General features: G+C 38.6%; 1 protein-coding gene across 8 annotated transcripts in view; it reads left to right on the top strand.

The window, feature by feature from the left end:
- Nucleotides 1-113: 113 nt before the first annotated feature.
- The window catches only part of dtnbb (dystrobrevin, beta b), a 35,613-nt gene continuing 22,462 nt past the window's right edge, over nt 114-13,264 (top strand). For 7 of the 8 annotated variants that reach the window (XM_041972446.1, XM_041972450.1, XM_041972448.1 and 4 more), the window contains exons 1-10: nt 114-319; nt 2,269-2,315; nt 3,799-3,866; nt 4,094-4,174; nt 4,302-4,515; nt 6,566-6,651; nt 6,924-7,078; nt 7,210-7,315; nt 9,807-9,973; nt 12,171-12,295. In XM_041972446.1, coding sequence (XP_041828380.1) covers nt 3,800-3,866; nt 4,094-4,174; nt 4,302-4,515; nt 6,566-6,651; nt 6,924-7,078; nt 7,210-7,315; nt 9,807-9,973; nt 12,171-12,295 — 1,001 coding nt within the window. In that variant the 5' untranslated portion in view covers nt 114-319; nt 2,269-2,315; nt 3,799. The remainder of the gene's footprint in view (nt 320-2,268; nt 2,316-3,798; nt 3,867-4,093; nt 4,175-4,301; nt 4,516-6,565; nt 6,652-6,923; nt 7,079-7,209; nt 7,316-9,806; nt 9,974-12,170; nt 12,296-13,264) is intronic. The other variant, XM_041972447.1, reaches the window with a different exon arrangement.

Below are 13,264 nucleotides of genomic sequence, written 5' to 3' on the forward strand. Positions count from 1 at the left end.
ATTCTGGTGATCATAATTCACAGCAGTAGTGGGCCTTTAATCAGGGTGCGTGCGCACATGCGTAAAGTGTAGTAGGTGTTTCGCGCATGGCATCTCCGTGCCTGCGCGCTGCCTGCCGTCCTCTGCCGCTGGGTCGCTGATGATGCCGAGCGGAGCGGGGCGCTCGTACATTTCTACGTGCGGCTACAACCGCAGTTGCCAAGATTGAAGGCGAATGAAACCGGAGAGGAGCTTGAAATACGATGATGGATGGTCAGAGTTGTTCTTCATCGCCCCGACAGCTGTAACGTCGGCGGAAACACGCGTGGATTTATCAAAGGTGAGAGTGCGGCTGTGAATCACACAGGAAATATCCTCTTCATTCACCCTGGACCACTTATCCTCCCAATCTAACGCTGCTGCTGCCGATGGTGATGGTGCTCTAAATGCAACCTGCGTGGTTTTGCTCCGGTAAAGGCCAGTATCTTCTACACCCAGCTGTCGAGGCACAGTCGAGATTAGAAAAGATGCAGGATAATCATTGTTCATCACTCACCCAAAAAACCAAATAAATATAAAAAAAAAAATAGGAAAAAAAATCGAGGCATCACGACACACAAATACCGTTGCGGAAATAAGACAAATATGCAGTTAAATGAGCAACATGGCTGCGTTTGTGCTCCCCTGTCGCTTCAGGAGTGATCTAAGTGTTGCAGTACTGCTCAGTGTGGGAATTAATGCTGCTAGAAATGGAGAAGTGAATGATATCAGCTGCGCGCATATACTGCAGTAACCGAGTCCATATGTTGACTCGTGTCTAAAGGATGTTGTCATTACCTCCAAGCTGAAGGTGCGGTTACACTGTGTACCTTCACAGCCCTGATTATAGGTACACAACCTGCACATTCTTACCCTCCCACCCCTTATCTTTTTATGTAGAAATGGTTGAACACGTATGGCTTAAATAAATTTTTTATTCAGGTTTAAACCCTAGTGATATAACAGATTGTGGTGTGGTCTATCATTCATTGTCATAGATTTCCAAAAACTTAATTTTCAAGCATAAAATAGCGGGCATGGGCTATCAACTCATGGATCTCAGTTGTTGCTTTACAGGATGACTCTTGACAATAAACCACTGTGTTATTTTGCTGACATGTGTCCATTAGGTCTCTCACAGCAAGAGACAAGGCTTTGTACAGTGCAGCAGTGCCTCTTGCTCTAATATAGTTTGGATCATACTGTATCGGTGTAGCATACTTGGAGTCTCATTCTCCATGCAACCTTGACTTTGACAGGTGATTGTCATGATTGGCTCATTGAGGAGTTAAGAGTTTAAATACTGTTTTATAGCAGCACAAATTGCAGTTTGATTTCACACAAAGTGTTAGGTTCATGTCTTGAAATGCAGCCATATCTGCTGATTATAAAATGAGAGCGGAGGATGAGTCAGTTGTTCCAAAAGATGCAAGAAAAAGGAAGTCACTATATTGATGGATGCTTCTCTTGTTTTGCCTTTGGTCACAGACAAAGAGAGAAGTTTTTAGCTCATGTTCAATCATGATGGTAAAACTGTCAGAGGATTTGATATTAAACTAATGACCAGGTGCATCCCAAATAATGAACAGCTCATTATGCTTGTAACCAGCAGCGAGATTTGCTCAGCACAAAGTTGTAGCTGCAAATTTGTGACATGGAAAGAGCTCCTCTTATAACACTGTTACTGTGAGACGAGTCCTTGAAAAACAAGGCTTGATCGAAAATAAAACTTCCCGAGGGTAGCAGAACCTCAACTTCTTTGGTCACGCTCTGTTGGTTGGCTCCTCTGTGAACATGCATGTGATCCAGACATGTTTAGAGCTCTCCGATCTAGTGGTCCAAAGTTTTTTCTGGGACACCCAATGCTCATCACTCATTGGCCCGCCTTAATGTGCTCTGTGTCCATCATCATTAAGTTGCTCCTGTACATCTCAGTCGGTGTCATTAGCCCACAGGATGCAGTCACTGCTGAGCGGGATGTCATGGAGAATTATCATTTGCACAGACCACAGGCGCTGGATGGCTCCCCAGCCAGCACACAAGTATCTCTACACGAGAAGAGAGAGGGGGAACAAAAGCACAAAGTGAGAGTTAATGAAGTCTTTGAAGGAGAGAAGAAGGGGAGGCGTTAATTACTTATTTAACAATCAGCTACATTTTGTCAGCACTTAGTAGCTTATCTCTCGTAGTAATGGTAAAATCAAGCCAAAAGACACCTTCATTAACTTTTCAATGTCTCTTCCTTCTCAGGGGCGACGTTCAGAGCTTCACTTTGTTTGATGTTCAGTAAGCTGCAGGTAAGAACAATAGTAATTCTAAATCAAATCAAACACTCTGCAGAGCATTTTTATCTTATTTTTTAAAAAGAAGGATTGTGTAAAAAAAAAAAAAGTAGGTGCCATAACAAACTCGAGAGCATACTCTGAACATTTCTCTGCACCAATTCACAAACTTTACTTGTTCTTTGTTTGAGGGATGATTCATACGGCAACATTAAACACTCCAATGACACTTTTTGAAGAACTCTTGGAAGAGAATGAAGTTTAGAAACCATTAGGTTTCTGAAGGTTTTTCTTTCACAGCTAGTACTGAGTGGAAAGAAAATTCCCCAGTCAACAATGAATCTTTATGAAACCAGTAGTGGATGTGAACGTATGTCATGCCATGTTGCATGCTGGTAATATTATCCCATTACCACTGTATGCAGCCATTGTTGGCTGCTCAAATTCTGTTTTGTTTAGCTACAAAGAAAAGAAAACATCAGAAAACTAATTATGTTAGCTGCATCAGGCCTGTAGCCTAGGCTAATTTGATTGCCTTTTATAAGTAAAGATAAGGAGGAGTTCATCACACTAAGAAACACTGTCTGGGCAAATAGCTATCATTCTAATAATGATGTGGGGATTTCATCATGTATGATACCTGGTATAAGGAAATATCTGGACCCAAGGCACACCAATATTCACATCAAATACTGTGAAGGCACCATTAATGTTGTACAATCAATAGTTTTGAAATAACTTCCTGTATGTCATCCAGCACCTTTTAAAGCAAATGACCATGTACTTTTCAGGGGTGGGAGACCATGAACTGCTAAAATCCTTTATCATGAATGAAAAATCATTTCACTTTCAAAAATGCTTCTGCTCCAATTCCACTTTTATTTTATTATCTTTGCTCATTGGTTAATGATGTTTGTATGTCTGTTTGTAAGAAGAATTACTCAAACAGTTTTGATACCTTAAGGAGATCTGGATTTGAATATGGATTCAGGATTGTTTTTGACTGTTCTTGTTTGACATGTGCTGGTATTAGCTAAAAAAAATATGCACACCTAAAAAAAAAACAATTTCTCACTTTTCCCCTTTGATTTAAGATTTCATATTGTAATTAAGTGATTTGCAAATCATAGTATCCAAACTTTTATGCATCCATAATCAATATTAGCATATTTTTCACCAAGAAAATTACTCTCATCGTATCTAACAACGTCCTTGATACACAGAGTAAATAATAGAGCTGAAAGATCATTTATGTTCAAGAGCAAATATGTGTATTTCAGGGAATTTATCATAATAACAGATTAATTACTAAACGCCTGAACACTGACACATTTTTTGTTTTGCTTTTTAATTGTATGTATTGTTTGTGCAGGATTTCAATCTCACTTGCATCATATTTGAATCATTTTGCTCTATGAAAGGGCTCTATGTTACATTTATTGCTGTGCAGCTGTCTGAAAAATTTGCGCTATATCCTCTGATGTTTGATCTGCTGCAGAATGATTGAGGAAGGCAGCAAACGAGGCAAGGCCATGGTGGAGAAGAGACAGCTCTTCATGGAAATGAGTAAGTGCTGTCAACTCTGTTTTCCCTGTTTATAGTCAGTTTGTATGATTCTTTGACGGACTTGTGGTTGCACAGGAGATGCGTGGATACTCACACATATAATACCTCCCACACAGGGACAGTAATACTGCTTAAATGCACCTTCACCGAGCCTGGTTGTGTTTGGAGAGGTTGTCGGAGATTTTCCAATTATCAATGATTTTCCTTTTTGAATTTCCTTTTTTCAGGAGCTCAAAACTTTGATGTTATCAGACTGTCAACTTATAGGACTGCCTGCAAACTCCGGTTTGTGCAAAAGAGATGCAACCGTAAGAGCATGCAAGATTTTCTGTGTTCAGCTGTAATGACATAGTGTCACCAACAGAATTCTCAAATATCTTATATCTGTAAACATAAATCCAGACTGTCGTGACTAGAAACTGTTTGTATTCGCAGTTCATCTGGTTGATGTCTGGAACATGATCGAAGCCTTTCGTGACAACGGGCTCAACACTTTAGATCACAATGCTGAGATCAATGTGTCACGGCTGGAGACTATTCTGTCTTCCATCTACTACCAGCTCAACAAGCGCCTGCCCACCACCCACCAGATTAATGTGGAGCAGTCCATTGGGCTACTACTCAACTTCATGGTGGCCACCTATGACAGGTATGAAGCATAGAAAAGTAGGAACAAAAATATATAAATTGCAAAGTCGTAGGGGGAAAAAAGTCTAAATATAAAAAGCTTTAGAAAACTACAAAATAAAAAAAAATAATAAAAACTACACATGGGCTTGTTGTTTGGTTTTCCATTTTTTTTCCATGACTCAATATAAATTTGAACATACAGGGCAATTTTTTTGTGTTTGACTCGAAGATGGGATGTTAAATGTGCATGGTCCAACCTTGATTTTGCTGTCAGCGTAATCTGTGACATACAAATGTATGACAGAACAAGAATTTGTACATATTATATTAAAGAAAAGTACAGTTGTGATGATGTTGATGAATGAAAGAATTCCCTGCAGTCTGAACCCATCAGGTGTCTGTTAGTGTTCCATCCGTCCATCCATCCATTCATCCATCCATCCATCCATCCATCCATCCATCCATCCATCCATCCATCCATCCATCCATCCATCCATCCATCCATCCACTCTGGACAGGTCATTAGTTCATTGCAGGGCCAACACAGAGCGATAAACAACCACTCATGCTTGCACTCATTCCTTGGAAGAACTTAGATTGGCCCTAACATGCTTGCCTTTGGACTGTGGGAGGACAACATACAACCAGTTCTGCACATTCATATGCAAACACCTTTTCAGGCAGATTAAATTTAATCCATCTTTTAAATGTTTTAAGTATGTATTATAATATATATTTTATTTTAAGATGATCAGACCCTTATAATCATGAGATGTTGAGTTCATCAAGCCAAATCCCCCTTGTCATTCACCATTAAGTCTCTCATTAATTTATTACTTAGCTATTTCATACTTTAAGCACAAGGTTTTGTTTTGATATAAGCTAAGATAATTTCTGTCAATTAAACCCATTATGAATCAAGAGACTTTAAAATACTTTCCTGCCACTAGTTTTTGAATTAGCTGGATTTTTTTATTTATTTATTTATTTTTTGTGCATTTATGACAGAACGTCAGTCAGAACAAAACAAAATGCCACAATGAAATCTAAATAAAATATTGGAATTATACAGTGATTAGTCGCAAATTCAATTTTCTGCATGAACTGTTTTTTAAGAGTGTATAAGGGCGTTATGAAATATACTTGTATTTAGAGACCCAAGCAACCCTCGCAGATGACTGGGAACAGAGTGACAAATACATTTCAAGAATTATACACCAAAATGAGCCCCAAGAAATATTGGCCATGTTTAAAAATTCTGCACTTAATTGTTCAGATAAAAAGGTTTTGGTTTAACACACAATTTGCAGTTGGCTGACATGAACAAGAAAAACAAATACAAGAAAGAGTCTTCATTTAACATAAAAGAAAAAAAATCCCTTTCAGCTGAAGTAACCAAGGTGATGTTTTAATATATCCCTGCTCCTAATGTCCGCTCCACTCTCAAGAGCTGAGAGGTTTATTATTGACCATAAAGCTCTTGCTCATTATTGTACCCTGTGTGCTCCAACTGATTGGCTGCTTGCCCTGTCCATTCATGTTCCCATTCATTTGGTTTACTTTTTTATCTGAGTCCATTCTGGTCTTGCTCCGTTATTATTCATGCTGCCGTATCTCCGGGAAACTTCAAGTTAATGACTGACTGCGATTACAGGAAGCAGTTTTGCTATCTGTCCCCTAGGTCCAAACTGAATTAGTCAGGAGCGCTTTCATGCACTCCGCTACCTCTGCTCAGAAGCAAAAGTGAAATGAATTGAAAATGAGGCAGCTGGCCTCTCTTGGCAAGTTAAAAAGCTTTTAAAGAGAATCCCAGCCTAATTAAGCAGCCCAATAACGAGCTGTATCTATGTAAACTTTGATTTAAGGTTTAGTTAATGATTTTTCATGCTTAATTTACTAATGGATACCACATGATCAGTGCATTGATATATTTAAATTCTATATTTGGTCAAAAGTGAGTGCTGAATCTCATGTTTAACATTTTATATTGTTTTAATTTTTTTCCCTGTAATACTATGATGCACAAGTGTAGTTTTCCAATATTTTAATAGTGTTATTTTACTGTGCAGTGAAAGTCATGGGAAGCTGACAGTTTTCTCCATGAAAGCCATGCTGGCAACAATGTGTGGAGGGAAAATTGTGGACAAACTGCGCTGTAAGTACATTTTTGACAATCTCACATGCAAAATGTCAGATATAAATGGACAGTTTTGTTACAGCTGATTTCCTTGTTATCTGTGTAAAAATGCTATAGGCAGTTCTTGGACAACTCAAGTCTTCATGTAGTTGCTTAAATTGAACACACAGGGGTGCTGCTGGAACACACTCCCCTGAACGTACACTTATTCATGCTGTTCCTTTCCACATTTATGTCAAAAGCCAGTTTGTACTTTGCTAAAAATAATACTGATATTTGTTGTCTCTCAGATATTTTCTCACAGATCTCTGACTCAAGCGGTGTCATGGTGTTTGCTAAGTTTGATCAGTTCCTTCGGGAGGTGTTAAAACTCCCCACAGCCGTATTCGAGGGCCCCTCATTTGGCTACACGGAGCATTCGGTGCGGATGTGCTTCCCTCAGCAGGTAGGAGGAAGATACTGAAGCATCCATGTTCATCTTTACTCTTGCCTGTTGGGGGAGATTTTTTTTCTTATTTCAAAATCTTTAAGAGTTTATACATCTTGTTGAATACACATATGTGTGTTTGTATCTAGAAGAAGATTATGCTGAACACGTTTTTGGATGTGTTGATGGCAGATCCTCCCCCCCAATGTCTCGTTTGGCTTCCACTCATGCACCGACTCGCTAATGTCGAAAACGGTAAGTTGTTAAGTGTAAAGCGGGGGGTACGTCTGCAGCAGCTGGGGTGTATGAGAAGAGTCTGGTGAGGCTGAACTGATTGGAAAATTATCCTTGGAAATTTATTGTAAATAGACACAGATATTTTTTTATGTAGTTATTACCTAAATAACCAGCTATAGTGCACAGTAGCTGCTTCTATCTATATTACACCACGTGCTAGAAAAGTTGGCATGAAAAGATATTTGACATTTAAAAAACTATAGATAACCAATATAATTTAATAAATTAAAGTACAAACAAAGGTGAGTCAATGATTACCATGTTAAAATTACTCTTACAGTGTATTTTTTAGCATAATGCACTCATTGGCCATTTTATTAGGTCCACCCTGGTAGTACCAGGTTGGACCCTCAGTTACCTTCAGAACTGATAGCAAAGATTAAAAATTTTGGAAACATTCCTCAGAGATTTTGTTCTATATTGGCATGACAGCATCACACAGTTGCTGCAGATTTGTTGGCTGCACATCCATGATGAGAATCTCTCGTTCCACCACATCCCAAAGTTGCTCTACTGGAGTGAGAGCTGGTGATTTTGGACGGCATTTGGAGTCCAGTGAATTCATTTTATGTAAAGAAAGCAGTTGGAGGTGATTTGAGCTTTGTGATATGGTGCATTATCTTGGTGAAAGCAGCCATAAGTCTGTGCCGTATTCTGACTCTGAATATTGCAGCTGAAATAGAGACTCATCAGATCAGTCCATCTTCTCTTCTCCAGTTTTGAGTCTGTGTGAAATATAGCATCAGTTTCCTGTTCTTAACTGACAGGAGTGACATCTGGTGTTATCGTCTGCTTCTGTAGCCCATCTCCTTCAAGGATAGATGTGTTGTGCGTTTAAATATGGTATTGTGAACAGCTTGGTTTAAACCAGTGGCTTTATGAGTTACTGTTGTCTTTTTATAATCTCCAACCAGAGTGCACCTCCTCTGACATTAACAAGGCGCTTTCATCCAGACAACTGCTGCTCACCGGATATTTTCTGTAAACCCCAGAGATGGTTGTGTGTGAAAATCTCAGTAGATCTGCAGTTTTTTAAATACTCAGACCAGCCTGTCTGACACCAACAGCCATGATGTGTTCTCAGTCCCTCAAATCCCCCTTCTTCCTCATTCTGATGCTCAGTTTGAACTTCAGCAAGTTGTCTTGACCATGTCTACGTGCCTAAATTCATTGAGTTGCTGCTATGCGATTGGCTGATTAACGATTTGTTGAACAATTGAACAACTATACATAACAAACAACCAATGAGTGCATAGTAAGTTGTGAAGATAAACAGAAATTTGATGAAGACACATTTATTGCTGATTTTGCTAAGGTAAAAATTTAATATTGTGTAAACATTGCAAGTAAAAGATCTTTTTTGTACTTCAGCATCAAAAGTAAAAACTGTAGTTATGCTCTGAAATGTCCATTATAGTTCCAGCTAAGTTAGTGATGTATCTTGGGTCAGGTGATGTGGGAAAATGACTTTCAGGAAAACAACTTCTCCGGATACCAGCTTCATGTATAATAAAAAGATTTATTACAAAAAGACAGGCACCAAAAACAGATTTCTGCAGAAAATTTGGAGGTCTCAAAACCAATGCGAAACTTAAAAATACACGTGTATGTCATCGTTATATACCTTTCAAACAAAGACATTCCTTGGTCCTATATAAGCCAAACTCATGAAGACACATATGTTTACATGAGTGTAACTGGGGCAGCGGCATCAGAACCAGAGACTTGAAAAGAATTAACAAACTGATCAAGAAAGCCGGTTCTGTGCTTGGAGTAACTCTGGAGCCGCTGGAGTTGATCATCAAAAAAAGAATTCTGTACAAGCTGACGAAGATAATGGAAGATCCTTCACACCCTCTACACAACGCCGTGACGAAACAACAGAGTGTGTTCAGTGGGAGGCTTGTTCAAGTCCGATGCAAGACAGAGAGATACAGAAGATCCTTCCTTCCAGCAGCTATCAGGCTGAAGAACAAAGCCCTTAATTAATTAATGTGATTGTTTTACTAAAAAATTACTACTACTACAATATTGAATTTCCCTTTGGGATTAATAAAGTATTTTTCATTTCATTTCATTCATTTCATTCATGATGTGTGCTGAGTCCAGTCCCTGCGGACTTTAAGAGCCTTATATGGTAAAACCTATGTGTGCCTTATAGAATACCTCTACTTGGATACCCCATTAATTAATGTTTTCATAATTAGTTTTATTGATTATATTTACTTTAGAAGCTATTTAGCCAGTCAGTCCTCTCACTATGTCTACCTTGAGATGATTTTTGCAAAAAATTGTACTTTTTTTATAAATTGTTTCTTTTTATTGGTGACATATTCAATATTCTACGTCTCATATCTTTAGACCTTTGAAAACTCGTGTAAATTAAACCATGACTAGCAAGGAACAAGTTGAAGTAAAAATGTTTTTGTTTGTGTGTTTCACCGAGCAGTCTTCCATCCGGTAGAATGTTCTTATTGCCGGAGTGAGAGCATGATGGGTTTCCGGTATCGGTGCCAACAGTGCCATGGCTACCAGCTATGCCAGAGCTGCTTCTGGCGTGGCCATGCCAATGGTCCCCATAGCAACCAGCACCAGATGAAGGAGCACTCGTCTTGGGTAAGTAAAAAATCTGCAATAACTCTGTTTTACATAGTTTTTGTTTTACTCCCTACACAATTTAAAAACCAATATCTCCCAATATAGCAGCTTTCTGCAAACATCTGATGTTCTTTCGGAAAAAACCTGAAAGGGATTTTATGGGATTTTATTCATTTCAGAAATAAAATTGTATGGATTGAATTTACTGTATTGTCGCATCCCCCCAAAGCTCAATCATTAGGTTATAAATTGAAACAAGGGGAGTAATATCTGCTGGATTCTGAATCCATTTCCCATCCCACTTGGATTTTGCAAAGAGAAGAATGACTACGCATGTAGCTTCAGGACTGGAATGACATGTCTGAATGCATCAAAGGCAAGGCACTGTCTCTGATATGCAGAAACATTTATGACATTTGTCACATAATGCTGGGTCGCTGGATTGCTTCTGTCGCAGACATTGTCCCACTTTTGTGATAAATCTGGGTAATTTAGATGCCTTTGAAGCACTTCTGCAGCATTTTTTGCCACATGCCCTGGGTCTCCATTTCTTAAAAAAAATTTCCTGTAATGTTTAGTTTTGGCAACATTTCCTCTTCACCTCCGTTCTGTCTGTTCTTCTGACAAAAATGAGAAATACAACGATTTCTCTTCCCTTCTCTGCCTCCAGGTGCTCTATAGACTGCATGAATTTTCCCCATCTTATTTTAATTACAAATGTAAAACAAATGCTTTTTATAGGCATGCATTTACAATATTAATACAGCACATTTTACAATATATAACAAAAACAAGAGCAAAATACCCACAATAGGCATATTTAACTTAACTACCACAAAATATACTGCTTGAAACACAATGCTATTTCACCTATGCTAGATGTATATAAGCTGAATTTATGCTTGAATGTACTGTTGATGCAAAGCTTAAGGCAAAGCTGGTAAATGTGATCGAAACATGAATGAGCATTCAGGCCTGAGACATTTAGGCCTTGGGCCTTAGGTGTGTGTCTGCATTTAAAACAGCTTAGAGCACCAAAGCCATGAAAATGAAAGAAGATGAAAATTTGGTTTAATAGGTTTATGAAGAAACTTACGAAACTGCTGCAAAGCAGAAAAGAGAGATGATGATGTATTTTGTTCTTTGCTACACAGCATACATTTATGAATTAAAACCATTTGTAACAAAAGGTTCTTGTAGTACTTTTTAGTACTTTTTAGTTTTTGTTGTTTTAACTGTAACTAACAGCTGTGTTTTACATCCACACTAATCCACGTCAGATAACAATCGAACCATCTACATATTAAAATCACACCAGCTAACATTACCTAACACTTATTTCAAGAAGATAATCATGACTTAAAATGAACATCCTTGATCAAAATTAATATGGACAGACATCAGACATTTCTTACAATGACTCATCTGTGAACATGAGTTTTGCCAAAGCACTTACATAAGTACAGACGTAGCCATCATAAAGCCATCTGCTTTGAAGCTTTACATTTAGTATTGTGGCTGTTGCCGTTACAGTTTTTAGATCTGAATGAGAACCACTGGAAGCCAAACACCCCTAATAACATAGTGACTTGTCAACCCTAATAGCCAGGCCGCTGAGTCTATCCTGATTCATTGTCTATTTAGCTCCGAATAGGACCATCATTTACTAAATTAACATCATGTCATATTAAAAAAGACTTGAAAAGAGTGCGTTAGGCCATGAGCTCATAAGAAAAACATTTACTGGGGCCACAAATCAAGTGAAAGGGAGGATAAGTTTATGAGTGGCTTCTATACAACCTGACTTCATCCTCCTTTGTAGTATTATTGTCTGTGCAAACACGTTTTTAACTCTTAACCCTTTATAAAAAACAGCATTGGTTAAAAAAAAAAAAAAAAAAAAAAAAAATTTCTCCCATAGATTCAATGTGAAACAAATGCAGTATAGTTTGAAATCAGAATTGCAGTGTCTGTAAGCAGTGATGACTGCTGTAGCCAATAAAAGTGCTTATGGAGAAACAGAAAGAAGTCCTTACTGAGTGTGCACTAACCACTCCTCATCCTCCCGTTTTGGCATAGTAAACATATTGTTGACCTAGTTATGGAAATGCTTTTTGAAGCAGCATAAATTTGTTTCTATTACCCCCACACAATGACAGCAGTTGGTACAACAAGCAAAGTGACGGACACTGTTTGTCCTGCACCCTCTTCACAGAAGTCTCCGGCCAAAAAGCTGAGCCATGCAATCAGTAAATCTCTGGGCTGCGTCCCCATTGGAGAGCCGCCACATCCTGTGTTCCCTGAGCAGGCAGAGAGACCTCAGGAGCTCACCCATACTGTGTAAGTGATATTCCCAATGTATTAGTTACGCCTGTATAACTGGTTTGTTGATTAACAGCACAGCAAGGCCCAATATACCCATGATCTATAGTTTGTTCCCATCATGTAACTGCTTCCATCTTTCCATTTTGGCGTCGCCACATAACTGATAGTGTGCCATCTCAGTAAGATGTCCAGCTCCTGATTATTTGCTAACGTGGAATGTGATAAACTACACGGGCTCAGCGGCTGCAGCCGTTAACAGCTAAGTCATCCTCATCAGCCTGTTGGCAATGAAGCGGGGGACGACGCTATAAATCTCACATTCTAGGCTTTGAGGCTCCAAGAAGTCATTATAGGAAATGCATTATATTCTGCTGCTGTCTTAAACTCTGCACACTCATTTACATTTCAGCTGAAAAATAGTACAATTTCCATAATCAATTCCACTGACCCATCCACAAAGTCCTCATCACTAAGGTCACTTCATATTTTTCTCATCTTTGTTATGCTCCAACTCTGATCCTTCTATGGTTTCCACCAAGCCTAAATCTAATCATCTCTCAGATTTTAAAAAAAGTGATTAATGGTTTTGCTTGCTTTTGGCATTAACGAGATCACAGGAAATCTCTCAACTTTCTCATTTGAGCTTTCAGCATTTTGCATAGCATATTTTGCAACAGGATCCTGCTTCATATTCCAGTCACAGCCATAAATCTAAGCTGTCGGTGTATGCTTTTGCTGCTGGCAAGTGTCAGTGAGTAATTGATAGTGAGCTGCATTAGATGCGAGAGTGTAGCTCAGTGAATGCCAAGAAAACAGACACAACATTAATACACAATTTTCTGTTTTACTGTGTGATAGATGCCGTCAGCTTGGAATCACATCCGGGCTCTGCCCACTGGCAGGAGGATTTTTTTTTTGCATTGTGTCCAAATGTTTGCATTTAAGATGAATTTTGCATTTGCATAAATTTACAATTCATCACAT

The sequence above is a fragment of the Melanotaenia boesemani genome, chromosome 20, assembly GCF_017639745.1.
Source record: "Melanotaenia boesemani isolate fMelBoe1 chromosome 20, fMelBoe1.pri, whole genome shotgun sequence".
In the NCBI taxonomy this organism is placed as follows: Eukaryota; Metazoa; Chordata; class Actinopteri; order Atheriniformes; family Melanotaeniidae; genus Melanotaenia; species Melanotaenia boesemani.